At 52.9% G+C, this 26,951-nt stretch overlaps 2 protein-coding genes and 1 pseudogene across 2 annotated transcripts; 2 read left to right on the forward strand and 1 right to left on the reverse strand.

Moving 5' to 3' along the window:
• Positions 1-26,951, forward strand: part of LOC135405244 (zinc finger protein 208-like) — a 328,696-nt pseudogene that overhangs the window by 131,328 nt on the left and 170,417 nt on the right.
• On the forward strand, positions 11,774-12,757 carry LOC135404641 (olfactory receptor 14J1-like). Its single transcript, XM_064639374.1, has one exon. The coding sequence runs from the start codon at positions 11,786-11,788 to the stop codon at positions 12,755-12,757; it is 972 nt and encodes a 323-aa protein (XP_064495444.1). The 5' UTR covers positions 11,774-11,785.
• LOC135405564 (olfactory receptor 14J1-like) lies at positions 20,233-20,754 on the reverse strand (the record flags this gene model as incomplete). Its single annotated transcript, XM_064640271.1, has 1 exon — positions 20,233-20,754. A coding segment is annotated over exon 1 (522 nt), but the record flags the coding sequence as incomplete, so codon positions are not given.

Genomic DNA, 26,951 nt, shown 5'->3' on the forward strand with positions numbered 1-26,951 from the left:
GGGAGGTCAGCTCAGCTCTAAAAGCTGAGGCAGGGAGCAGGAGGGGGGCATTCATTGTCTGATGGCTGCCTGCTGAGGAACCGTCCCGCGGACCCAAGCCCTGCTCCTCGGGAGTGGCCGACCATGGCTGCTCATGGGAAGCAGAGAAAAAACCCTGCTATCTTTGGCTTTAAATAAACTGTCTTATCCCAACCCAAGAGTTGTTTTTTTTCCCCACCTTACTCTCCCATGTCCTGTTGGGAAGGGGAGTGATAGAGCGGCTGGGAGGGCACCTGGTGTCCAGCCAAAATCAACCCACCACACACCTGAACACTTTCAGAGACTCCACCACCTCCCTGGGCTACTTGTCCCAGTGCCTGAACACTCTCTCAGTGAAAAAGGGTTTTTTTAACATCTAATCTGAGCCTCGCCTGATGCAACTTAAGGCCGTTTCCTCTCTTTCTGTCACTAAAGGCTTTGCAGAAGAGACCAACCCCCACGCCACTAAAACCTCCTTTCAGGTCATTGCAGAGAGCAATGAGGTCCCCCCTGAGCCTCCCCTTCTCCACACTCAACAAGCCCAGTTCCCTCAGCCGTCCCTCAGCAGACATGTTTTCCAGAGCCTTCCCCAGCTCCGTTCCCTTCTCTGGACACGCTCCAGCCCCTCAAGGGCCTTTTGGCACTGAGGGGCCAGAACTGGACACAGCACTCCAGGTGGGGCCTCCCCAGTGCCCAGCACAGAGGGGCAATCAGTTCTCTGCTCCTGCTGGCCACACAAAGGTCACGATGCCCTTGGCCTTCTTGCCCCCCTGGGCACACTCTGCCTCATATCCTGCCACTGTCAAGCAGCACCCCCAAGTCCCTTCCTGCTGAGCAGCTCTCCAGTCCCTCTGCCCCCAGCCTGGAGAGTTCCAGGGGGTTGTTGGGATCCAAGGGCAGGCCCTGACACTTGGTCTTCTTGATCCAGCCTGTCCAGAGTCCTCTGCAGAGCCTTCCTGCCATCCAGCACATCCACAATCAAACCCAACTTCATGGTATCAACAAATGTACTGAAGGGGCACTTGATCCCCTCATCCAGATCACCCATAATGATGTTAAACAGGAGCAGCCCCAACCCTGAGCCCTTGGGAACCCCACTAGTGACCAGCCCCACCTGGATTTCCTTCCATTCCCCACCACTCCCTGGGCCATCAGCCACTTTGTCACCCAGCAAACAGTTCCCCGGGCAAGCCATGAGCAGCCAGTTTGTGCTGGAGATGATGAGGGAGATGGTGCCAAAGGCTTTCTGGAATTCCACAGAGACACATCCCCAGCCTTTCCCTCAGCTGCTGAGCGGGTCCTTTGTCAGAGAAGGAGATGAGGTTGGTCAGGCAGGACCTGCCTTTCCCAACCCCACGCTGGCTGGGCCTGATCCCCTGGTTGTCCTGCCCGTGCCATGGGATGGCACTGAGGAGGATCTGCTGCATGGACTTCCCCAGTCCTGCGGTCAGTGGGACAGGCCAGGAGTTCCCCAGATGCTCCTTTTGGCCCCTCCTGTGCATGGGCATCCCATGTGCTTGTTGCCAGTCAGCTGGGACTTGTGCAGTTGTGCAGCACTGCTGGGGAATGAGTGAGAGTGGCTTGGCCAGCTCTTTCTCCAGCTCCCTCAGGACTCTTGGCTGCATCCCATGTGGGCCCAGGCACTTGGGGGGGTCTCACTGGCAGAGCAGGTCACTGACCATTTCCTCCTGCATTGTGGGGGCTTCACTCAGCTCCCCATCACCAGCTTCCAGCCCTGGGAGCTGGAGATCCTGAGGACAACTGCTTTGGGTGTTAAAGACTGAGGCAAATAAAGCATTAAGTAACCTCCTGGAACCAAGGACCATTGTGAAACTGCAGGGCCTTCTGGAGCCAAAGGAGCCCTGGGACACTGGGCAATCTCATGGAATCAAGGACCATTGTGACACTGCAGGGCCTTCTGGAGCCAAAGGAGCTCTGGGACACTGGGCAATCTCATGGAATCAAGGCAGCACTGTCACCCTGGGAAAACTCGGGGAATTCAGGGCCCATTGTGACACTACAGCTCTCCATGGAACAAAAGGAACCCTGGGACGCTGCAGAAACTCATGGAACCAAGGGACCATTGGGACATTGAGGGGGCTGATGGAATCAGGAGTCCATTGGGACAATCCAGGGCCTCGTGAAATCAAAGGAATTCTGGGACACTTGAACCTCCTGCAACCAAGGGTTCCTGCTGACATGTGTGTCCTCCTGGAACCAAGGGAGCCCGGAGATATTTCTGAACCTCCCAGAATCCAGGGGCCATTGGGACCCTGCAGAACCTCCTGCATTCAAGTGCTCCTTGTGAAACTGCAGGCTCTCCTGGAACCCAAGGATTCCTGGAACACTGCAGAGCTCACGGAACCAGGGGGCCACTGTCCCACTGCAGCTCATTCTGAAGCACAAGGGACCCTGGGACAATGGGAAATCTCTGAGAATCCAAAGGGTATTTGGGGACTGCAGGGCCTCATGGACCTAAAGGAACCTTTGGAGACTGGGGAAGCTCATGGAATCAAGGGGCCAATGGGACATGTGGGGCCTCCTGGAAGCAAAGGAACCCTGAGAATGTCTGTGGGAACAAGTTAAGGCAGCAGCAGCTGCATTCAGTTAATCAGGATCCAAAATGAGTGTTTTAGCCTTGACTGGTGTTTTCCATCCAGAGAGTGCTGTTTGCCAAAGTGGAAACCACTTGGAACGCTCTGCATGGCAGCCTGTGTTTTTGTCTGGTGGCTGAACACAGCCAGCACATGAGGGGAGGGGAATGTGTGGGATCAGGGCACTGCTTTGGGGCCATGCTGGGAATTCCAGTGGACTAAAAGACAAAGCCCAGGCGCTATTTCCAAAGGAAACCCAATGAAAGGGGGATGGCAGAAAGATGGGAGGACAAGTCCCGCAATGGAACTCTGTGTGTGCAGCCTCATTTTCTCCTTCAGCAACAACAGGAGAGGAGGCAAAAAGTGAGGGTTGAGACCCAAAAACAGTTTTGAGGATAAAATGAGGATTAAGGGGACAATGGGAAAGTGGGAGGAACAGGGAAAGAGTGGAAAAGGGGAGGTGGTCTGGTGGGTCGAATGGTCTCATGGGGGTCTTTGGGCACAAAGGGGTTGGGAAAGGGAGGTGGCCCCCCTGAGCTCCCAACTTCCTGTGGGTTGCTGGATCCAATCTCAGCCTTGGATTATGCCAGCACTTTCAGTTTAAAGGAATTACAGAGGTGTGACTGAATCATTTTTGTACTCCAGGTTAAATGATGGTAAATCAGATTTATTGATAGAAATGAATTTATTTAGAGTTACAAATGATCACACAAAACATCTTCATCAGAATTATTTACTGCACAATACAAACACTAAAACAACCACGAGCACAGGACAAGATAGGATAGTGCTCTACACTAAAGCAATTGTTGAAGCAATTCTACTAAAGCTGCCACAAAAGCAATGATTATTAATTGGAGATGGATGGAACTCCCCCAGACCAACACTGGTGGGGAGATCTCTGCTCTCAGACTCAAGGAGTGACCTTAGTGGGTCCCCAGTCAAGGCAGGAATCTCCACACATCCCCAAGAAGGGTTCTGTTGGAAAAAGCTGCCCCTGGGAAAGGGGACTGGCCCATTCTGGTCAAAAGGAATGGACTGACAGTCACTGGACTCCAGGGGTTGCCTCACCATCAGGGGCTTCAATCAGGGTGGAAGCAGTGGCCGAACCTCTTCTCGCAGTTGGGGCACTGGTAGGGCTACCCTTACTGGTGGGTCCGCTGGTGTCTGGTCAAATTAGAGCTCTCGGTGAAGCTCTTCCCACACTCCCCACACTTGTAGGGCCTCTCTCCGGTGTGGATGCGCCGGTGCCTGACGAGGTTGGAGTTCCGGTTGAAGCCCTTCCCGCAGTGAGTGCAGCGGAAGGGCCTCTCATCCGTGTGTGTCCGCTGGTGCAGGAGGAGATGTGAGCTGGTCTGAAACCTCTTCCCACATTCCAAGCACTTGTAGGGCCGTTCTCCAGTATGAATGCGTTGGTGGGTGCAGAGGGTAGAGCTCTGCCTGAAGCTCTTCCCACATTCCCCACATGTGTAGGGCCGTTCCCCAGTGTGGATGTGCTGGTGGGTGAGGAGGTGGGAGCTCTTCCTGAAGCTCTTCCCACATTCCAAGCACCTGAAGGGCTTCTCCCTGCTGGGAGGCTGCTCAGGGACCACCAGGTCAGAGCTCTGGCTCAAGCTCCGGCCGCCTTCCCGGCACAGGCTGGCTCTTTCCTCCTCAGAGCACCCTGGGATGGCTTTGGAGCCCCTCCTGCGGGGGGATCTCCGGCCCTTTTCCTCCCCGCTGCCTTCCTGCGCCGGGGAGCCCTTCAAAACGGCCTCTCCCACCAGGGTCTCACGGGGGGATTTGTCCTCCGGGCTCTCCGTCCTCAGCTCGGGGCCTGGGGCAGGAAGCAAGAAGGACAGGCAGGGGATTTGCCTCCGGCCCACAGGGAAGGCCAAGGACATCCCCCCAACTCCGGCCCCGGCAGGACGGCGGCGCCAGCGGGGTTGTCCTGCAGCCGGGGCCATGCTCGGCTGACAGAGCCAGCACAACACCCGCCCAAAGGGACACTGACTTCCTCCTCACCTGCCTGGGGGGCCCAAGGCATCTTCCTCTTCCTCGCAGCCTCCTCCTCCATCCACCCAAGCTTTGGGAAGGACAAATCCTGATGGGGGGGAAAACAAGGGCTGAGCGTGTTGGCTTGGGGGTTCCTCCTGCCCAAGTCCATCTCTAGAACACTGGCAGGTTACTGGGCCATACTGGGGGTGACTGGGTGCTCACTGCAGGATCAGTGGGCCATACTGGGGGGCAGTGGGAGGTCACTGGGACACACTGGCTGGTCACTGAGGGGGTTACTGGGCCATACTGAGGGTAACTGGGAGGTCACTGGGATATACTGGGGGCACTGGGATCCCCTTACCCAGATGTGGTACATCTCCCCCCCTGGATTTTGGAGGACATCCTTAGGACCCCTCCCCTGGGGGCTGGGGATCCCTTGAACCCCACTGCTGGGCTTTAGGGGACCCCCTAAAATCCCCTCAAAACCCCCGAAATCCCCCCCTCGACCCATCGAAACCTCCTCAAGGACCCCTCATCCCTCCCCAGCACCCTCTAAACCCTCTCAGTGACCCACAAAACCCACCTGAGACTCCCCAAGCCCATTCAGGGACCCCCAATGCCCCCACGGGCCCTCCAAACCGTCTGGGACACCTTAAACCCCCTAGAGACCCCAAAACTGCCTCGAAGGTCCCCGCAAAGCCTCCCAGGACCCCCAAACCTCCCCAGAGAGCCCCAAAGCCCACCTGGGACACCCCAAATCTTCTCAGAAAACAAAACCCACATCAGAGCCCCCCCAAACCCTCCAGGGACCTTCAACCTCCCCCCTGAGTCCCTTCAGGGACCCCTCAAAACGTCCCCGGGAACCCCCGAACCCCCCCACTAAACCCTCCCGAGCCCTCCAGCCTTTCCACCCACACCCGCGCTCCCCGCAGCCCCCGAGGGGATCCCCAGACCCCGCTCTCGCCGCCCCCCCGCCAACTCACCCAGCGAAGTGCAGCGGCCGCAGGCGAGTCCTCCTCACTCCCGACCACGAGGCCAAAATGGCGCTCGCTCCGCGCGCCCTCCGCCTTTACAGACCCGCCCCGCAGCCAATCAGCGCGCGGCCACGGCCCCTGCCCGCCCTTCGCCACGCCCCCACCTGCGCGGTGCATTGTGGGAGTTGTATTCCCTGCGGTGGGGGAGGACCGGACTTGTTGGGGTTTAGTTTTTCTGTCTTCTTTTATTTTCTCTTTTTTATTTCTTTCTTTTCTTTCTTTTTTCTTTCTTCTTTCCTTTTTTCTTTTTTCTCGTTCTTCTTTTTTTTCTTTGTTCTTTTTTTTCAATTTTTTTCCTGTTTTTTCTTTCTTGTTTTCTCTTTTTTCTCCTTTTTCTTTTTTTTCTTCCTTTTCTTTGTTTTTCTTTTTCTTTTTCTTTTTTTTTCCTTTTTCCTTGTTTTTTATACATTTTTTTCTATCAGTTGTACTTTCAATCAGTTGTACTTTCAAGGAAAATATAAACACATATCAAAAAATTCTCCAGGTACATAGCTTACAACAACAGATAATCTGCCATTGTTCCAGGTTTGTGAGGATTCCCAAGATCACAAACACTGAGACACCAAGGGTGTCCCTTGCCACAGCCTTCAATCCACACCCAGCCCTGGATTTCTGCAAAGCCGCTGGGCAGGAGCAGGAGATGGAGCTGGTGCTCGGCGGGAGGGGCAGCAACAACAAACCTGTGTCTTTGGCACAGGGGAAGGAATTTAGTGCTTGAGGGGTTACATTCCACAGGCTCCCCTGGGGATCAGCTTATGCTTGGACACTGAGAACAGCAAGAACATTCCTAATAAAAATGCCAGAGGGAAGGGAGCGGAGGGGGAGCAGGGGCAGGAAAAGGAAGCAGAGCGATGGAAGATGGGCTGGGGCGGTCGGGGCTGGGGGAAGGCAGGCTGGACAATGCCTTGTTTGGTCCAGCAGCTGGACCAGCTCCACGGCAGATGTCGGGGGAGCCTCTGCCACAGGGACATGGACAAACAGACGCTACAAAAGCTCTCAGAGGGGTTGGGGGCTCTGGGCGGGGCTGCGCTCTCACCTCAAGCCGGGATATCCCAGGGCAGTGGAACAGCAATTCCTGTCAGCTCCCAGCAAAGATTATTGGGGTTTGCACTGGGGAAATATTGACGCTCCAGCTTCCTCTTCTGTTTTTAGAACTTTGAGCTTGCAGTCGGGTAGAAGGGCTGGTGGGGGAGTGGGAAGAGACCCATTTTGAGGGACACATCTCACCCCTCAGTTAGATGGAGCTAAACTCCTAATCTTGCTTAGGAATAGCTGCTGATGCTCAGTTTTCTTCTTTCCCTTCTGCTTTAGTGGGATATTACATTTCCCTGCAGTATTGGTGATAGAAGGGTATGTCAGCTGGAATGGTTTGGTTCTTACAGAAAGCATAAATGCATTTTAAGGAAGGTATTTTTACATAGGTGAGGCCTCCAAAAAAAACCCCAAACCCCCAAAGGTAATATAAGTGCATAATAAAGTGAACTTTGGAGTTTTCTTTTTAATTTTTGGGTAGAAAAGCCATCCCAGTTAGGGACAGCCATTTATTGCATTGCTGAAAAAAAAAAACCAGCCAACAAACAAACAACTAAAAAAAAGTAATCTGAATTTGTTCCTATTCAGATTTGGTTTTGATCATAAGAATCCTTCTAGTGAAAAGGGCTAATTTACTCTTTCTAGAGGAATGTTTTAAGTGTGATTATCATAATATCACAGCTGCTGACAAGGTCTAAAATAGGACACTGACCTTGAACGTATTCCTGTGTTTAGGATGTGGTGCTTAACATTCAAGAAACAATAGAACTGCAAATCATTTATTAAGGTATCATCTCAAAATGTTCACTCTTGCTCTGTAAAGACATGCCACAAGGATTGTAGAAAGCTTGCAGTACTCCATGAAATACATGTGGTATTTTATCAGTCTAAATATGCATAAGATTTTCAAGATTTCTGCTGGCAATACTCCATAACTAAAGTAAGTTTTCCCTTTGGTGCTGCACGAGTTTATGATTTAATTGTTACTGACATTCCACCAGTCATATCATTAGCTTCACCAAATGAAAGGGAAATAATCTGTATTAATTAAAGAGAGCAACTGAATTCCCTCAGTCATCTTATCCTTGGCTGTCTGAGACAGGAATGCACTTCAGCTTCCCTATAGAAACTTCCACTAAAAAAGAGCTTGGGGTGATAGTGAGAGATCCATATTGAAGGGTGTGCCTGAATTATCTTTGGGAAGGAGACCTTTTTTGGTGGATGACAGGCAATGTGCCTGTGGTTCCTTTTTTCTGTCTGAGTTTTTTTCCCTTTCTTTTTGTCAGAGGCTTTGGAAAAGGTGTTTTGTCAAGAGAATAATATTCATTTATAGCCATGTGAACGGTTTCTATCCTGTACCATTGAAGGCAGTCATTTAAATACCCATACCCATGCCCTTGAAATAAAACAAGGAGAAAATATGGAGTGTTTTTTTGAGACTAGATAAACTGAATGTAGTTCAGTAACACAGTAAGGCAATTGCTGTTATTTCACAGAGACATTTTTTTGTATGCTGGAACTGAGGGTAGCAGCAAAAGCTAAAAGCCTTGTTCTGTGTCTTTGTGAACACACTGTGGGTAAGTTCAAAGGAGCATTCAGAGGTTGTGTTGTGTGAGCTTTTTTCCCTCAGATCAAAACAAGGAGTAATTAATGCTAAATCCAGCAGATGGCTTTCAAGTAACAACTTGGTTCAGTTTGTCCAACTGTGTACAAACAGGTGAGGAAAATCTGGAACTTTAGAAGGGTTATTAGTTTTTTACCTCATTAGCAGGATATCCAGGGGTGCACCAAGTGCCTTCCAGTGAGGAACACAAGAGACAAGGAGACAGTGACAATATTGTTCTAATGTTAATCTCACTGGAGCACAGAATGAGGTCACATCTGAGTTATGTTTCTTAATTTAGTGATTGGGAATAAAGAGAAAATCACATATTTGATGACACTTAAGGATTTATTTCACACTCTTAACAACAAGGTATTTTGCAGCTGGACTTTGAATAAGGTTCCACGGTGTATTGCACATTTCTATCTCAACTTAACAGTCTACTTCTTCCCAAACAGAAATCTTGTAGGAAACAACTTGTACAAGAGGACTCTATTGTCATCTCCCAAAACCTTGCAGAGGTCCCAGAGATCTCTCAGGAAGGAATTTGGGGCCTCAAGCACATGACCCGTATATAGAGGCTGAGGACTCAGGGGTCAGTGGTGTGAAGATTGAGGACAGTAGAGGAACAGCCTGAGAGGTCTGGAAGGGGGGTGTCAGAGCTGGTGGAGCTTTTCTTCCTGTCAGAAAACAGCCTAAGAAAGAACTAGTGCCACCAAGGGCAGCTGGGGTGGCCGAGACTGGTGACAAGAAGTCAGAAATTTCCCTCCGAGGTCAGTGTTGTGGTGCAATATGTCACAAAGAAGGTGTCTGGATGAGCCCAAGGCTTTGTGTGTGCAGGAAGAGCCAGGGAGGACACAGAGATGTCAGTGCAGGAAGGTGCCAGCCAGGTGGGGCAGCCGGGGGGATGACGACAGCCTGCAGGGAAAGGGGCAGGGCATGGACACCGTAGGACAGCCTGGGCTGGAGAGGAGACAGGGATGGGGAGAAGCTGAAAGGCCCTGACAGAGCCACCTTCTGCAGGCCTTTGGCCAGGGCTGCTGTCTGTGCCCCTGATGCCAGGAGGAGGGGAGTGCCCCTTGCAGCCCTGGGGCCTCATGGCCTCCTTGTCCCTGCTCAGCAGCCTGGCAGGTGCCACCCCATGGTCCTGCCCTTGGCACTGCACATCCCACATCCCAGTGCCCCAGGAAGAGCCCTGAGGAATGAGGCAGGGACAGGATGTGCCTTCCCAGGGGCTGGGGGTCAGGGCTTGGCCCTTTGGATTAAAGAAACAAGTCAAGGTTTATTCAGCATCAGAGCCACCTTTGCCTTGCTTGTCCATCCTTGTCATCACTGTCTGCAGTTTTCTGCTCTAACTGGAATCTGGGGACACTTTCACAGTCATGTCCCTCAGTGGGACCCATTAACTGTACAAGAAACTTCAGTATTTCAATCTCATTTTGACTTCTTGAGAACTTGTTTGAACTTACTCTCAGGGACTGAGTCTCATGTAAACAACACCAATCCCCCTGAGGGTCATGAAATGCCTGGGGCTGTTGCTGTGCTGCTGAGCTGGGCCAGGCTCCTGGCACACAGGGAGCTCCTGGCAAGCAAGAAGAGCTTCAAAGAAGCAGCTCTGCTGGTGAGCAGCTCCTCTGCACAGCCCAGCAGGGCTGAGGGCACTGCCTGCAGCACCCAGGGCACAAAAGCAAGGCAGAGAGAGGTTACACACAGCCTGGGCTGGGAGGGAAGTCAATAGGAAGATCCACTGGAGGAGGAATTTTTCCAGGCTTCCTCACAGTAAGTCAGCATGAAGGGCAATGTGTCTGCAGTTGGTGCAAAGATCTCCTAACGCTGGCACATCCCACTCCCTGCTGCACCATCCCAGGCACATCCCAGCAGGGTTCCCTTCTCCCCGGGATGGCTGCAGGGTTGTGAAGCCGGGCTGTGCCACCCAGGCTGCCCCAAGCTGTCCTGCAGAGCAGGGTCCTGCAGCCCAGGGCTGTGCCTGGGCAGGAGCTCTGCCACTGCCAGGGGCAGCTCTCAGCCGGGCTGGGGAGCTCCCTCAGGGCTGGGCAGAGGCTGGGGGTGGAAAGAGCAAAGCCTGGCAGGGCAGGGCAGGTTTCTTCTGCTATCGAGTGAGAGTTTTGTGGGTCACAGGGCTGCTCACAGAACCAGAGCACCCCAGGATATTTTCCAGGGGATACTTCAAGGGGAAGGTCCAAGGAGGGATTTCTCTCAAGCTCTCAAGCCACATGCCTGGTGGTTTGAGTTCCAGAGGGAACTCTGAGGAGCTGCCCAGGGCTGGGAACAACTTGCTGGCACTGCTGGTGTCTGGGAGGTGGCCCAGCTGGCTCAGGGTGATGCTGCCCTGAGTGCCCAGTGGGCTCTGCTCTGGCCTCTCCCAGCTGGACCCTCCCTGTGCATTTCCTTGGTTCTCAGCTTGCCCCTGGTCCTGAGGTTGTTCCCTCCTTCTCTCAGTCAGGCTCACTGGGGAGGGGAGTTCAAGCTACACAGTCCAACACTGATACTGGGATTCCCCTATGGCAGGTGTGTCCCTGGGAATGAGACATTCCAATTGTCCTCTGCCCTGAGGGGTGCGGGCAGTGAAGTCTGTGGGCCTGGTTTAGGAGCTCTTTTTCCCTCAATCAGACCCCATCTTTAGGACACTTGTCTCTTTTCTGAGGTTTCCTTCTAAGGTGGGAGCTGGCCTGGAGAATGCAAATCATCCTCCCAGCACAGCTGTGTTCTCTGAAAGCCCCAGTGGAGAGGGGAAGAGATGCTGTGCCCATGCCAGGAGATGCTGTTGGGTTGGGGAGATGAGCCACGGGTGTCCTTGGCTCCAAGTGGGGTGCTGAGCCCTTGAGACAGGCTGAGACACTGAGGGGTGTGGGATGGATCCCTCTGCTCTCAACAGTGTCTGGTGGCTTTTCAGACCAAACTCGGAGTGTGATCAATCTCCATCTCAGGAAGGTGCAAACCCAGGGCAGCTGGAAAAAGAGAGAGGGACAGACCAGCTCCCCTCACTCTGCACGAAGCCCCAGACAATCCTCCTGCCTGGCAGGATCTGCTCTGTTCTCCTCGAGTGCATCAGAAGTGCTGAGGGGTTGTGACATCCAGGAACACTCCTTAGAAAAGATGAATGGAGTCTGAAAACAATCCCAAACTTCTGAAACTCCCTTCTGCTCTCTTGGTTCTTTTTGGGAGTGCAAATGCTGACAAACTCTTTTGCAGTGGAAGCAGTTTCATCTGAAACAGCTGAACACCAGGACGGGCCCCTGTGCCCACCATGCCCATGACCCCACCAGTGCAGAGCCGGACTGACCCCTCACAGCCGGTGGGCAGAGGGTCTGCTCCTCATGGAAGATGTAATGAGCCCCAACCAGGGCTCCAGCCATTGAGCTGAAGAAGAGAACCCTAGAAAAGGAAAACCAATGGAGCAGTGAAACGGGTGTTGGAAAGTGGCTTTGATTTTTTTTAGAATGTTCTGCCCTAACTTGTCACTGTTATTTCCTACTTGAACAGTGCCCCACATCTAGAGGCAACAAATGCCCAACAGCAGCTCCCTCACCCAGTTCCTCCTCCTGGCATTCGCAGACAGGCGGGAGCTGCAGCTCCTGCACTTCTGGCTCTTCCTGGCCATCTCCCTGGCTGCCCTCCTGGCCAACGGCCTCATCCTCAGCGCCGTAGCCTGCGACCACCACCTGCACACCCCCATGGGCTTCTTCCTGCTCAACCTCTCCCTCACAGACCTGGGCTGCATCTGCACCACTGTCCCCAAAGCCATGCACAATTCCCTCTGGGACACCACAACCATCTCCTACATGGGATGTGCTGCACAGCTCTTTTTCTTTCTGTTCTTCATCACAGCAGAGTTTTATCTCCTCACCATCATGTGCTACGACCGCTACGTTGCCATCTGCAAACCCCTGCACTACGAGACCCTCCTGGGCAGCAGAGCTTGTGCCCACATGGCAGCAGCTGCCTGGGCCACTGCATTTCTCAATGCTCTGATGCACACAGCCAGTACATTTTCCCTGCCCCTGTGCCAGGGCAATGCCCTGGGCCAGTTCTTCTGTGAAATCCCACCCATCCTCAAGCTCTCCTGCTCACACTCAGGCTACCTCAGGGAAATTTGGCTTTTTGTGGTTAGTTGCTCTTTAGCATTTGGTTGTTTTGTTTTCATTGTTTTCTCCTATGTGCAAATTTTTAGGGTTGTGTTGAGAATCCCCTCTCAGCAGGGACAGCACAAAGCCTTTTCCACGTGCCTCCCTCACCTGGCCATGGTCTCTCTGTTTATCAGCACTGGCTTGTTTACTTACCTGAAGCCTCCCTCCATCTCCTCCCCATCCCTGGATCTGGCCCTGTCCGTTCTGTACTTGGTGGTTCCTCCAACACTGAACCCCCTCATCTACAGCCTGAGGAACCAGGAGATCAAGGATGCCCTGAGGAAAATCATAACTGGGTGTTTTTCAGAAGCAATAAACTCTCCTTCTTCTGCATGTTATGGACATAATTAAAGGCCAATCCTGTTATGGACTTCAATAAAGGCCCACCATATCTTCTCTGTTTGTTGCTCCTGGGAGGGGTGTTATTTTTGTGAGAATTTGTTCACAACAAAAAATCTTTAAACACCATTTTCAGTTCAGTGTTTGCCTTTCTAGCCTGGCCCACAGGCTGTACAAATTGCCAATTGTACTCACTGTGTGCTCAAACCAAATAAAGAACTCTGCATTGGCTTGTTTGCCTGACATCTTTCCTCTCTGACTTCTCTGCAGCTGCAGGGTCGGGGCCTCTGTGCAGAGCTGGGCCAGAAAAGAGTCCCAGCAGAGCAGCACTGCCAGGGAGCAGCAGCCCTTCTCCTGCCTGGCCTCCTTTCCCTTCCCTTCCACACTGTCCTGCAGAGCCCTGTGTTCCTGGAGGCCTCAGTGCTCTGGTAGTCGGTCCCAGTCCTGCTGCAGGACTGTCCAGGGACTGCAGGCAGGGACAGCCACGGGCACTGCTGGCACAGAGCTGACCTCTGCAGCAGCACTGCCATCCTGCAGGGGCATCTCCTCAGGCCAGGGCCTCAAAGCTTCCATCTGCTTTCCACTTTGCTCTCCAGGATGTGCCCAACACAACGCCCTGCAGAGGAAAACAGCAGTGACCAGCACAAGGGTGGGAGTGCTCAGGGTGGGGGCACCCAGCAGTGCCCTGGCACAGCCAGCGCCGCTCCCAGCACTGGCCTCTCACCCCAGGCCACTGGGGTTGTTCTTCCCTCCAAGGAGGGACATCAAATGACCAGCTCAGGAGCCCATGTTTGCACTGCATGCACAAGACATGCCCATGTGTCACGGCTTGGGGCTGGGGGGGTGGAAGGCTTAGACAAAGTTGATAGCAGAAGCCGTCTCGTTGAGCTACGAGGGGCAGAAAGGACCCCCTTGCTTTCTAAAGTCCTTCTCAGAGAGGAGCCTGGGGGTGGCTGGATCCAATCTCAAGCTCAGATTTGAATTAAATTGAAGGAATTCTAGAGGCGTGATGCAATCACTTCGTCCTGCAGGTTTTTGTGATATTTCTATAAAATGAATTATTTATTATGACAAATGAACAGCCAATTGCTAAGACAAGTGAACAGATGAAAGACCTTAAACAGAATTATTTACTACACTCTTTAAAAGCCAAGAACCTTCTAGTAGTATAGTGTAAGAGAGGACAGTGCAGTCTGTCAAAGTAATTCTATCAAAGCAGTTGGATCAAAGCCAGCAAAAAGATACAATCATGAAGCAGACATTGAGATAACTCACCTCACAATGACAGGGGGTAGTTCTCTCACTTAACCCCTGGGGACTGACCATGAAGAGCTGTCCCTGCTTCATGGCAGCTCCACACACTTCAAGGAAGTCTGTGGAAGAATCTGCCCCATGACAGTTGGACGGGGCTTTTATAGTTATCAAGGGTTTGACTGCCAGACATATTGGCAGGCCAGGGAGCAGCTTGTCTGTCAAATCCTGCTTCAAAAAGCAGGATGTGTGTTTGAAGTTTCATGAAGCATTTTGGGTTTATCCTAATTCAACATTAAAATCAGCACCTTGACACCAGCAGTAACTCACTACAGAGAGCTTGCATTGTTTGCATGCTGACCAGTTTTTAGGTATTATCAGAGCAGAGCATCCTGCCAGAAATGGCCTCTTGATTCCATGACATTGCAAAAACTCTCAGGGTTCATTTGGTTCCATGAGGTCCCTCAGTGTCACAACGGACCCTTGGTTCCATGAAGTTCTGGAGTGTCACAATGGCCCTGATGATTTCATGAGTTTCCACTGTCTCTCCAGGAATTCCTTTGGATCCATGAGGCCCTGCAGTGTCACAATGGACCCTTGATTCCTTGATGATCTAAAATATCCCAGGGTTCCCTTGGCTCCAAGAGGCTCCCCAGTGTCCCACCGGCCCCTGGATTCCAGGAGGCCCTGCAGTGTCCCAATGGCCACTCGGTTCCAGGAGCCACAGCGGCTGCCGCCGGCGTCTGTGCCCGGAGCCGCCGCTCCCACGGGGCTGCCGCACTCACCGCCGGGGTTGCCGCTTGCGCAGCCGCCGCTCTGCCCCGGCTGCACCGGGACCCGGCACCGCCTCGGGCCTGCGCTGCCGCCTCAGCGGCCACAGGGACACAGGGATGGGGGACCTTTGCTCTGACACTGAGGGGGCCTGGCTTTGTTCTGCTGGGGTCTGGGCTTTAGGAAAATTGATGTTCATTTTCATGCTCCACTGGAACAGCTCCTGAATTCCAAAGGTTTCCTAATCCAGGGGGAGGGGTTTCTATGGCATCAAAGGTGCCGCCCCTCGGGACACATTGTCAATAAACCATCCAGCTGACTTGAATGGCTGTAAGAGATGGGGAACACGGGATAGCCTTGGAATGTTCCCTACCTGAATAGTAACCCAAAGAGAAGAGTTTGGATACAATTCCCAAATAGTTTGGAAACTCCAGTCATTCCTGACACCAGGATGGAAATTCAGCAGATAACTAAAGCCAGACACCTTGGGAGCCCACAACCAGTGGGGCTGAGGGAGGCCCTGGCAGCTCCCCAGCACCTCCCTCTCAGTGGGACACCTCTGGCAGCCTCTCCCAGCTCGGGAACCCTCCAGTTTGCAACACTCCAAAGAGCGGCGCTGATGCCCAGGATAATTCTGATCCCCCTCAACAAACACTCCTCCAGCTGTGACCCTTGTCTATTGGGAAAAACAAAGGGATTTGGGGGAGTGTTTCTCTGACAAGGGAATTTGGGAGAGAGACCTTTCCACATCCAGCTACTGAGGTGTCTACACAGCTCTGCCTGGGTGTGGGTGTGAATTGACTGTGGTGTGAAGGTTGTTACTGTGAATCTGTAATTCAGTCACTGTTAAAATTGTAGCAAATGCTATTGAATCACTTGAAAACTGCTCAATTAGTCAATGATTAAGTGCTACTAAACTCTTTTGCCCCCTTATCTTTGTGTCTAAATCCTTTGCACCCTGACCCTCTTGCATCCCAAGGCTCTGTGTAAATCATTCTCTTTCATCAAAAAATATATATTTTTTTCGTGACTTCCACTTTAAAATATTCCTCCTTAGCTAAACTACAAAACAACTCTAATTAGTTGTTGATGTCTTGAAGACATGAAGACAATTAAAGGAAGAGAAAGAAATTGTTTTTCAGTGTTTTAATGAGCCCCACGGTGTTTGGAGCTGCATCAGCTGTCAGTCCAAGATGGGCCATGTCAGAACTGGTAAGGTTGGGGGGTGAGGAGCAAGTTTGATCATACAGGGTCAGTGTGGATCTCCTCAGAAGACACTCAGCATCAAGATCACTTGAACAACTCTATCACCTCTTCTCTGTACTAAAAAAATATCCATAACTGAATTAAAAAAAATACAAATTTTGAAGACTTGTTTTGAAATTGCCTTGAAGACAATTAAAGGAAGACAAAGAGATCCTGAGGGATTTCTGGAATTTAATGAGCCCCACGGTGTGTTTGCAGCCCAGACCATGATCCTGAGGTACTGAGAGAAGATTGAAGCAGCTGCTGAAGAAGTCAGAAGCCAAACTCCAAGTGCCTTGAAGCATTGCTGGGCCCCACTGAGGGCAGGCACTGACAAAGCCTCCCCAGGGACTCCTTGGAGCAGCTCCTTGGAGGCCAGGAGTGCAGGCAGACAAAGGCTCTGGGCAGGCCCCTGCAATGCTGAGCAAAGCCTGCCTTGGTTTTGTGGAGCACAAAGGCCAAGGCCTGAGCCCCAGGCCCTGGCCCAGCAGATCCTGTCCCTCCCGGCTGGCTCAGGGCTGTTTGGGGGCACTGGGATGGGAGGGGGAGGAACAACAAAGGCCCAAAACTGGGCAACCCCTGCCAGGCTCCTGAGGGAGGGGCGAGGCAGAAACCAAGGGCAGAACCTGCCAGGCAAGTGGCTTGTGGTGGCCTGAGTGGCAGAGGCAGCTGCCAGAGGCAAGGGGACAAAGGCCTGGGTGCCTTTGGGCCTTGCAGCCCTGCCAGAGCCCTTGGCCATCTCTCCTGCAGGCTGTCCTGCCCTGGCCCTGCTGCTGCTCTGGCCTTGCAGGCTGCACACACCCCTCCTGCTTTCCCACCCCCCTCCCAGCAGCATTTCTAGACCCTCCCTGATGTCTCTGCACCAGCTCTGGCTGTTGCCATGTGCACTTGGCCTTATTACCTTGGATCCTGAGCCCCTGTGCCACAGGACATCCCTCCCAGAGCCCAGGCCCTTCTCCTGGGGGTCACTGCAGAGCTGAGCAGATCCAGGTCACCTCCCATTCCTCTGCCAACCCCCTGGGCCTGCTCTGGGCCCTGCAGGTCCTTACCCTGCTCCCAAGGGCTGTGGGGGTGCTTAATGGTCAGGACCTGGGGTTTAGAGCTCAGGGTCAGGATTAGGCAAAACTTTTGGAGGTTTGTTGTTCTGCTGGCAGTGTCTGGGTCATTAGAGCAGTGGATTCCTTTCAATGGGAGAGGCAGCACTTTTAGGTTGGGGCTTGAGTTTACAAATAAGATAAAGGTCTATCAGGAATATTTGCATAGTCAGTGTTTCAGCACCCTCAGCATTACCTGACTCTGTTTTTACCTCATCAAAATCTTTCCTCTCTGTTGGCCAAGCCTCAATTTCCTTCGCTTCCCCAATTAATTTATCCCTTTTTTTCCAGTTCCCCTTAACCTCACCAAAACCTCCATCTGGGTGGGGTCAGTTTTGTGATGACACTGTGCAACCTCATGGAATCAAGGAGCCATTGTGACACTGCAGGGCCTCATGGAAATCAAGGAACACAGGGACACTGAAATCTTGTGCAGTGAAGGGATCATTAAACACTTGGGGCCTCATGGCAAGAAAGGAACCCTGAAACATTTTAAAAACTCATGGATCCAAGCAGCCATTTGGAAAGTGCAGGCCCTCATGGAAACAAAGGAACCCGGGGACATAATGGAAGCTCATGGATCCAAGGGGCCATTGTGAGACTGGGGAACCACATGGAAAAAACAGGAACCCAGGGACACTGTGGAACTTTGTGGAATGAAGGAGCCACTCTGACAGTGAGGAACCTTATGGGCTCAAGGGGCCATTGTAGCACTGCAGGGCCCCAGGGAACCCAAGGAACCCTGGGACACTGTGGAATCTACTGGAATCAATGGGCCACTTTGATGCTGCAGAACTGCATGGAATCAGTGGTCATTGTGACACTACAGGGCCTCATGGAACCAAAGGAATGCAGAGACACTGGGGAATATCATGGAACCAAGGGGCCATAGTGACACTGAAGAGTCTCATGGCACCCCCTGTGCCTCCCCAGAACTCCATGGAATCAAGCAGAGCTGCTGCCTCCCCCCCGCTGCCCTGCTTGGACACCTCTGGAGTCAGCGTGTTCTTGGGCAGCACAACTGATCTCAGACCAGAGAGTTTCCCACATGTTGCTTTGCCCCCTCTTTCCCCTGGTTTTGTTTTTTGTTCTTTGTTCATTCAGGAGGAAAAGGGGGAAGGGAGGCACGTGTTGATCCCTGTTCTCACCTGTTTACAAAAGGGAGTTGGGGCGGGAGCAGAGAGAGGAGACAATTTGAACTCTTCTGATGGTATTGCTGATTTTGCTGCTATATTTCTTGTCAGTAAACTCTTATTTTTTACTTATACCTCCTTGTATTTTGTCTCCCTATAGTGGTGGGCAATAAAAGGGGAGTGAGTTATTTTATTAGAGTTCCCACCCCAATATGTGTCTTTAAACCTGGACAGGTTGCTCAAGGGCTCCCTAAAAATTTGGCATCATTCACAAAGGACTAGAAAATAGATTTTGTCCCATTGTACAGAGAGATAATAAATATGTTCTACAGTGGTGTTCAAGGGCTGGTCACTGAGGGATTTCATCAGGAAGTTGCTGCCAAGAGGACTTTCTACCATGGATTTTATTGGACACTCTGCATTCAGCCAACTTCCCACCCACCACATCTTCCACTTCTTCAGTCCAGCTCTCACCAGACTGGCCATAAGGAGACCACAGGAGACCATGTCAAGGGCCTTGATAAAGTCTGGGCACAAAACATCCTCTTCTATTCCCTCCCACAGGGGTTCTGCAATCCCTTCCTTGTCCTTCCAGTGCCTGGGAATGGCTGCAGGAGGACTTGCCCTATCCCCTTCCCTGCTGAGCCTGAGCAGTCTGGAACTCTGCCAACCCTCCTTGCACCCCTGTTTGCAGACTGGTTCCATGTCTGCCTTTGCCAAGGCCCCAGGAAGCTCTGGGATGGCTCTGGCCTTTCCAAGTGTTTGGGAGAGGTTTCCCAGTGACACTGCCCAGCCTTCTCAATATCCCTGACACCAAAACCTTTTCCATAGCCCACACTTCCAGAGGAGTGCCCAGGACACAACACAGGTTGTCCTGGTGGTTCTGGAGAATGAGAAGGGATTTCTTCCTCCAGGCCAACCCCTCCAATTGGATTTGAGTGCAGCTGAAAGGTTTGCTCAGCATTTTCCCTGGTGCCTCCCTGCCCTGAAGGTTTCTGGCCATTAGGCTGTGGATGAGGGGGTTGGGCAGGTGCCTGAGGAGGGGGTAGAACAAGGGCTGTGTCCAACTGTGCCAGGAGGGCTGTGCTGGGCAAGGATGAGGAGGCTGCAGAAAACAGTGGCACTGGGGAGGGGAGAGGAGCAGGTGGAGAGACCTTGTGCCTGCCCACACTGGGCAGGAGCTGCCCCAGGATGGCAGCTCTGAAGCACTCCCAGGATGTCCCTGTGAACAGGAGGGGAAGACTGGATGTGAAAATGAAACCTGGAAAGCAGAGAGCAGGAGTGTCATGGTGTCACTGCAGGAGAGTTCCAGCCCTGGAGCAAGGTGACAGAAGAAGTGACCCAGTACATGCAGTGGCCTCAGAAGATCCCACAGCATCCTGGAGATGCTGGGAGGGAACCCAGCTATGCTTCACAAGTTCCCAGGGCCTGTCCCTGCCTGTGCTCCAAGGGCTTCCAGCCCCCAGGACTGTGCTCAGAGAGCACTGAGGCCTTACAGGGAGAAAGGGGCTCAGGAGGACAGTGTGGAAGTAGAAAGAGAGCAGCTCTGCAAAGACCAAGCCCTGCTGCTCCCTGGCAGTGCTGCTGGGCTGGGATTATTGTCCCCTTCCCGTTTGCAAATACCCCCTGTCCTGCAGTGTGCTGTCCTTTAGGAATATCTGAGAAGAAGGGTTTTGGACAAAGAAGGCACTGCAGGGTCCTTTATTTTGTTTAAATACTCAGAGAGCACAATTCATCATTTTTACATCTTTGGGTCAAATTCAGTGGGTAGACACTAAATTAGAAGGCAGATGCATAATAATATTTCATTGCACAGAAAGTTATTGCAAGAACAATCCGATGACCTCCATGAAAAAAGTGAACAGGAAGGCTGGGCCATTAACGAATCTCATTGTGAATGCTATGCACGAGAAACCTGGCACTTTATTGCTCCTGAAAAGTATCCAGTCATCATTTTTCTCAGGGCATCCTTGAGCTCCTGATTCCTGAGGCTGTAGATGAAGGGGTTCAGTGTTGGAGGCACCACTGAGTACAGAACTGATAGTGCCAGATCCAGGGATGGGGAGGAGATGGAGGGGGGTTTCAGGTAGGCAAAGAATGAGGTGCTGATAACAATAGAGACCACGGCCAGGTGAGGGAGGCATGTGGAAAAGGCTTTGTGCCGTCCCTGCTGAGAGGGGATCCTCAGCACAGCCCTGAAGATCTGCACATAGGAGAAAACAATGAAAATGAAACAACCAAACATTAAACAGGCAATAACCACAATGAGCCCAATTTCCCTGAGGTAGCCTGAGTGTGAGCAGGAGAGCTTGAGGATGTGTGGGATTTCACAGAAGAATTGGCCCAGGGCATTGCCCAGGCACAGGGGCAGGGAAAATGTATTGGCTGTGTGCAGCAGAGAATAGAGAAAGCCAGTGGCCCAGGCAGCTGCTGCCATGTGGGCACAAGCTCTGCTGCCCAGGAGGGTCCCGTAGTGCAGGGGTTTGCAGATGGCAACGTAGCGGTCGTAGCACATGATGGTGAGGACGGAAAACTCTGTTCCAATGAAGAAGAGAAGCAGAAAGGCCTGTGCAGCACATCCCATGTAAGAGATGGTTGTGGTGTCCCAGAGGGAATTGTGCATGGCTTTGGGGACAGTGGTGCAGATGCAGCCCAGGTCTGTGAGGGAGAGGTTGAGCAGGAAGAAGCCCATGGGGGTGTGCAGGTGGTGGTCGCAGGCTACGGCGCTGAGGATGAGGCCGTTGGCCAGGAGGGCAGCCAGGGAGATGGCCAGGAAGAGCCAGAAGTGCAGGAGCTGCAGCTCCCGCCTGTCTGCAAATGCCAGGAGGAGGAACTGGGTGAGGGAGCTGCTGCTGTTGCACATTTGCACCTTTCCCAGGGTATTTTGATCTGTTGAGGAGGAAAAGTCACTGCTGAGTTAGACCAGGCTTCTGCAGCCAAACATTACCCGTCTCAGCCACCCCACTCTCAGGCTCTCTCTCCTCTCTCAGACCTCCCTGCAGCTCCTTCCCCTGAGCTCTGGCTTTTGCTGCCTGAGGAGACCATTGGAAGCAGGAACTCTGTGATGGGCTCCCAAGGACTCCTTACTCTGCTGGGAGAGAAAACTTGGAATGCAGGGTGATCTCAAATCAAATGTACTCGTGATACATCAAAGAGCTTCTCAGCTTTGCTGTTCGCAATTTGCCCAAATGAAGGACTGAGCTGAGGGAATTCTTTGTATTTGTTCACCCAGTTGCACCTGCCACAGTTAGGAGTGGTTGTGGATGTTTGAAATCCCTGACATTTCTATTGCACTGCAAGTCAAGTCTTGTGGGTTCTGAGGGGCACAGGGTCGGTCCCTTAGTGCAGAGAGAAGAGCTGCTCTGCCCATCAGTCCTGTGCTCAGCTGCCCTGTGCTGGCAGCTTGGAGCTGGAGGAGCATCACACTCAACTGTTCTCCTACAGAGAAACTGTACAGAGATCCAGGAATCCATGTCCAAAGAACAGATTGACACACTCCTCACCTTTTCATATCTCCCCTCCCAGAGTGAGACACAAAATACTCCTTGCAGCTGCCCAGAGCATTTGCATGGATTTAGCACTGAGGAGTTTTCTCCATGGGGATCCTGTGCAGCACAGAGATCCTATGGCAGAGCTGTGCCCTTCTGGAGGGCACCTGCAGCCCTGCAGGACACCCAGGCAAACAGCTGAATCCCCTGAAGGTGCCTGGAGGGCACTTGGGCACTTGGCTCCCACAGACACACCTCTACAGCAGCACCCAAAGGGTTTGTGTCTGGACAGGAATCTGCCCCCCCCAAACCCCACACTGGCTCAGAAAACCCACTGGTGAGAACAAGGAGAGCCCAGGCAGCAGGGGATGGCAGGGAAATGCCACAGTGCTGCTGCCAAGGGAGGAGGGACACAGAGACAGCTGGAAATCAGGGCCCTGTCCTTGCCTGGGCTCTGGCTGCTGCAGGGCAATGCACAGCCCAGCCCCCGTGGGCCTGAGGGCACAGGCTCTGCTTAGGCTGGGAAAGGAGCCCAGGCAGGAGCTGCTCAGGGAAGGGGTCTGTGCCACAGGGACAGCAGGGAGGGGCCCACATCCCCCTGCCCAGCCCTTGTGGCAGCAGCTGCCTCTCCCTACCTGCCTGTCTCTGGGTGAGGAGCTGTTCCTGCCAGCAGCCCCTGCCTGTGCCCAGCTCAGCTCCCTGCCAGTGCTGCCAGAGCCATCCCCAGCCCAGTGCCCAGGGGCAGCTCTGCCTGGGCAGGGGCTGCAGAGCAGATCCCAGACAGCCTGTGGTGGCTGGGAAGGGGGAGGTGTTCTGGGGGGATGTGCTTCCTGAGAAGGGCCCCTGGAAATGGCAGGAGGTGGAGCTGAAGCTGTGAGGAGCCCTGAGCCTGCAGCTGAAGGGCCCTGCCCAGCCCTGCCCTGCTCGGAGGGGTCACTCCTTCCACCCACCCCTTCTCCCTGCAGGGCCGTGGCAGCTCCTTGGCCGGGCTAGGAGCTGACCCTGGCAGGCAGCAGAGTCCCTGCCCCAGCACACAGAGCCCTGCGGGCAGGACCCTGCTCTGCACCACAGCCCTGGGCACCCCTGGCTGCACCCCCACCTTCCCACCCCACAGCCGGCCCTGGCACAGGGAACCTTCTGGCCCTGGGCCTCTGATGGGGCAGCAGCAAGTCCTGCTCTGCAGCAGCTTCTCCTGCTGCACCCCAGCAAATCCAGCAGAGCCATCCTGACAGCTCCTGCCACTGCTGCCATTTGGCAGCTGGGAGAGGCACTTGCAGGAACTCACCTGCACTGCTCTGCAGCCACAGCCTGACCGTGGCAAAGGGCTGGCAAGGTTCCTGCCCTGAGCAGCTCTGCCCTGTCCTCCCAGCCCAGGATCCCTGGAACCTCCTGCTCCCTTCTCCTCTCTGCCCTTGCTGCCTGTAGCTCCTGCCCTGCTCTGCCATATGGCCACTTCCCCTGCACTGCAGCAACTGGGATAGTCCTGCTGAAAGATCCTGGAAGCTGTGGGATGTGCCAGCTTTAGGAGATGCCTCCAGGAAGGCAAGTTAAACTTTCCTACAGCCAGAGAATTCTTCATTCAAATCCTGGGAAGGTTTCTCCTGTAGTGAGAGCTCAGTCACCTCCCAGCCTAGGCTGCCTCTCATCTCTCTGCCTTCTCTCCTGTGCCCTGGGTGCTGCAGGCAGTGCCCTCAGCCCTGCTGGGCTGTGCAGAGGAGCTGCTCACCAGCAGAGCTGTCTCTTTGAAGCTCTTCTTGCTTGCCAGGAGCTCCCTGTGTGCCAGGAGCCTGGCCCAGCTCAGCAGCACAGCAACAGCCCCAGGCAGCCCTTGCTCTGCCCCTCTGGGCTCCCTCCAGCTGTCCCTGGGGCTCCAGGGGAACCTGCTGGCACACAGCTGAAGGAAATAATGATGTTCCTTCTCTCAGCTGGGCACAGACACTTCTTTCAGCATTGTCATTTCACCAAGCAGACACAGAGTTAAGTCCAAGTGTCCCTTTTTCATGTCCCATCATTAGACAGGAAACCCAGACAGTGCCCAGGAGGGATCTCCTTCACCTGTACTGAGGGAAGGGACTCAGCTGAGTCAGCAGAGGTGTCTCACTGTGGCTCTGCAGACCTGGGGCCAGAAGGACACTCAGCTCCCTCCACAACCCCCATGGGCTGGGATTCTTTCTGCCCCACTTCAATGGGCCCAAAACAGGCACCTGTCCGAGCTCACCCGGGAATGAATGAAGACCAAAGCCAGGAGTGACCTGCTGAGACACAAAGCCCTGGTTCCTTCTGAGGGGCCAGAGGTGACCGAGATTCCTACTGGGAACTGCAGGCTTCAATGGAGCAGTTCTGAGGAACAGGGCAGCAGCTGTGGGATCTTCTTGGAGGCTGCTGGGACATTGCTTTGGCCAACTTCAGTGGCAGAAGGTGTCCACATGTAGGACAGGGGAACCTGTCGCTGTTCCTTCTGTCCAGGGCAGCACCTAGAGGTGCTCAGGTGACCAAATGGAGTCAGGTGGCACAGGGAGAGAAGTCTCTCTCCTGTTCTTTATCAGGGTATTTTCTACATGTCCTCAGAGTACAATGGCAGTTCTCTCCCAGCATTTCAGCAGCATGTGCTGATCTCCTCAGGGATCAGGCCTGGGATTTTCCCCCTGGGCCTGAGTCCCAGCACGTCCACCCCCAAGGCCATTGTCAGCAAAGCCTCTGCACAGCCCAGCTCTCGGGGCTTTCAGAGCAGCTTTCCCCACTGCAAGTCTGTTCTTACCCCCGGTGCCCCCACTGAGGGGCTGCAGCCAGACAGGCCCCAATGCCCTGTGTGTGGGGCACAGGCAGGAGGAGCTGCAGCCCCAAGTCTCTCTTCATTCCACTTGCAGGCAATTGAAGGGGACAAAACCCAGTTCTCAGCAAAAGGAAACTCGATAAATCTGAATCACAAACCTTGGAAAACAAGGGCTGACAAAAACCTCGTGATCTGAAGGAGCTGGACCCTTCTCACAAGACCTGTTAAAGTTCTACCTCATGGATCAAGCTTGGCTCCAGCAGAAATCAGAAAGGACTTTTGAGATGATTGTATCAAACCATGTCTAAACCCCTGTAATCCCTCTGTCCCCCATGTAATCCTACTAGAAGAAAAATTAACTATTTGGAAATTGCAGTAAAAATTTGTGTAACTCCCCAATTAACATAGGTTGTCCCCTTCATTAACATACAGCCCCAGATGCCTTTAAAATAGTGTTCTCGTGTTCAATAAACTATTCCAGTTTCCCCATACTGGGATCGTGTCTAGTTTTTATTTTTCAGACCGCCACTAATGTCGCCACAACCGTGGGGCTGAGAACCTTCTAACATTTAGAAGATTCGTCAGCCATCGGCTGGCTGGACCAAGGGAAGCAGCACTCCTTGTGTTTCGGTGGTGTGTGCGTAGTCAGAACTGAAAGAAGACGGAAGCCGTGCACGGAAACTTGTCCTCAGCAGGCGGGAACTGCTGAGTGAGCTGACTACGAACTCCGGATTGGGTAATTATTTTAAAGACTTTGTAACAATAAGTAGGGTACAATGGGGTCAAACGTATCAACTGAGCAAAATCATGCTTATTTAATCCTGCAAAAAGTGCTAAAGCAGCACGGAAAAACACTGGACGAATCGTCCTTACAAAGCTTGTTGCTCTGGGCTCAACATAACTTTGCAGAACTGAATGTAACTAACTTTTTAGACGATGCTTTATGGGACAGAGTGGGGGTGCGATTGTGGGAAGAGGCAACGCAGGGAAATGAAAAAGCTACAAAAGTTTTAAAGCCATGGAGAATTTTATACGAGACCCTGAGAGACCGAGCAGCTGCAGATCAAACCCTCCCCGAAACCCCCACCACCAGCCCAGGCACCCCAGATGCATGCATACCCCTGCAGGACGAGCTTCCCATGCCTCTGCCCCCATCAGGAACTGAAACTGTTTCCGAATTGCCCAGAGAAAGACAATTTCGCAATACCGCTGCAGAGCAAGGGGAAGGGACTTTTCAAAAGTGCAATGGGGAAATCTTTCCGAGCACAAAGGTTCCAGGAACGACTAATTCCTTATCGGAGGAAAACGGCTGGGATCCAGAGGTATTCGACACCGACATGACTAACGTCCCCGACCCCAGGTTACGGTGGGAGGGCTTACGGCGGGAGGCTGCGGCGGCTGGGGACATTGACATGTTAAAAGCCTTTCCTGTTTACATACGACCAAACAGACTCCCGCACTGGGAACCTGTCCCGTATCCAGTCTTAAAAGACTTGAAAAAATCGGTCACAGAGTACGGGTTGGAGGCCCCATTTACAATGGGTATACTGGAAAATCTCTTCAGTGCCTTTACTCTGACCCCCCACGACTGCTCCTCCATCGCTAGGATAACTTTAACCACGATGCAGTTTGCTCTATTTGAAACAGAGTGGAAAAGCCTAAGCAAAAAAACTGCAGAGGAAGCTTTAGCTATAAATGGGACCCCTATAACAAACATGCTGAACAAACTGCTTGGGGAAGGACCGTATGCTGCCCCTGCAGCCCAGGCACGGATCCCACTCCGTGATTTAAACTTGACAAAGGACCTAGCACTGCAAGCCTTCCGTAAAATCTCTAAGGCTGTGACACAATCCCCCTCTTTTACCACGGTTCGCCAGGGACCGCAGGAGCCGTTTTTTCAGTTTGCAGACAGGCTCAGAGACGCGATTAACAAACAGATCGATAACACAGTTGCACAGGACGCCCTGTTTCAGAAACTTGCTGTGGAACAGGCGAATGCAGACTGCCAAAAGATACTAAGGGCTATGCGGAACCCCACACTAGCAGAAATGTTGCAAGCTTGTAACAATGTCGGAACGCAGGCTCACGCATCTGCTTCCCTAGCTGAAGCTTTGGTCGCAGCGCGAGAGTCCCTTGCCCCGCAAGAACGCTGCTTTGGTTGTGGGCAAACAGGTCACTTAAGGAGGTATTGCCCCGTAAAAAGGCAGTCAAACCAACCACCTGTCTGTCGCCGCTGCAGAAAGGGCTCACATTTTGCAAAAGATTGTCGCTCTAGGTTCACCAAGGAAGGCCACCCACTGCTGCCGAGAGGAAACGGGAGAGGACCGTCGGGAAACTTCCAGCGCAGCGCTCAGGGGAACAGCGCGATGACAGAAAAGGTTCCTACAGCCAACCTCAGCACCTGGTACCCATCTCCTCTCTCAACCCCCATACCTCAGGCAGCGCCGGAGT

This window comes from Pseudopipra pipra, chromosome W (assembly GCF_036250125.1).
Source record: "Pseudopipra pipra isolate bDixPip1 chromosome W, bDixPip1.hap1, whole genome shotgun sequence".
Lineage (NCBI taxonomy): Eukaryota > Metazoa > Chordata > Aves > Passeriformes > Pipridae > Pseudopipra > Pseudopipra pipra.

Excerpts from the sequence above, each read along its gene's own strand:
- LOC135404641 (XM_064639374.1), top strand. The coding sequence starts at position 11,786 with ATGCCCAACAGCAGCTCCCTCACCCAGTTCCTCCTCCTGGCATTCGCA.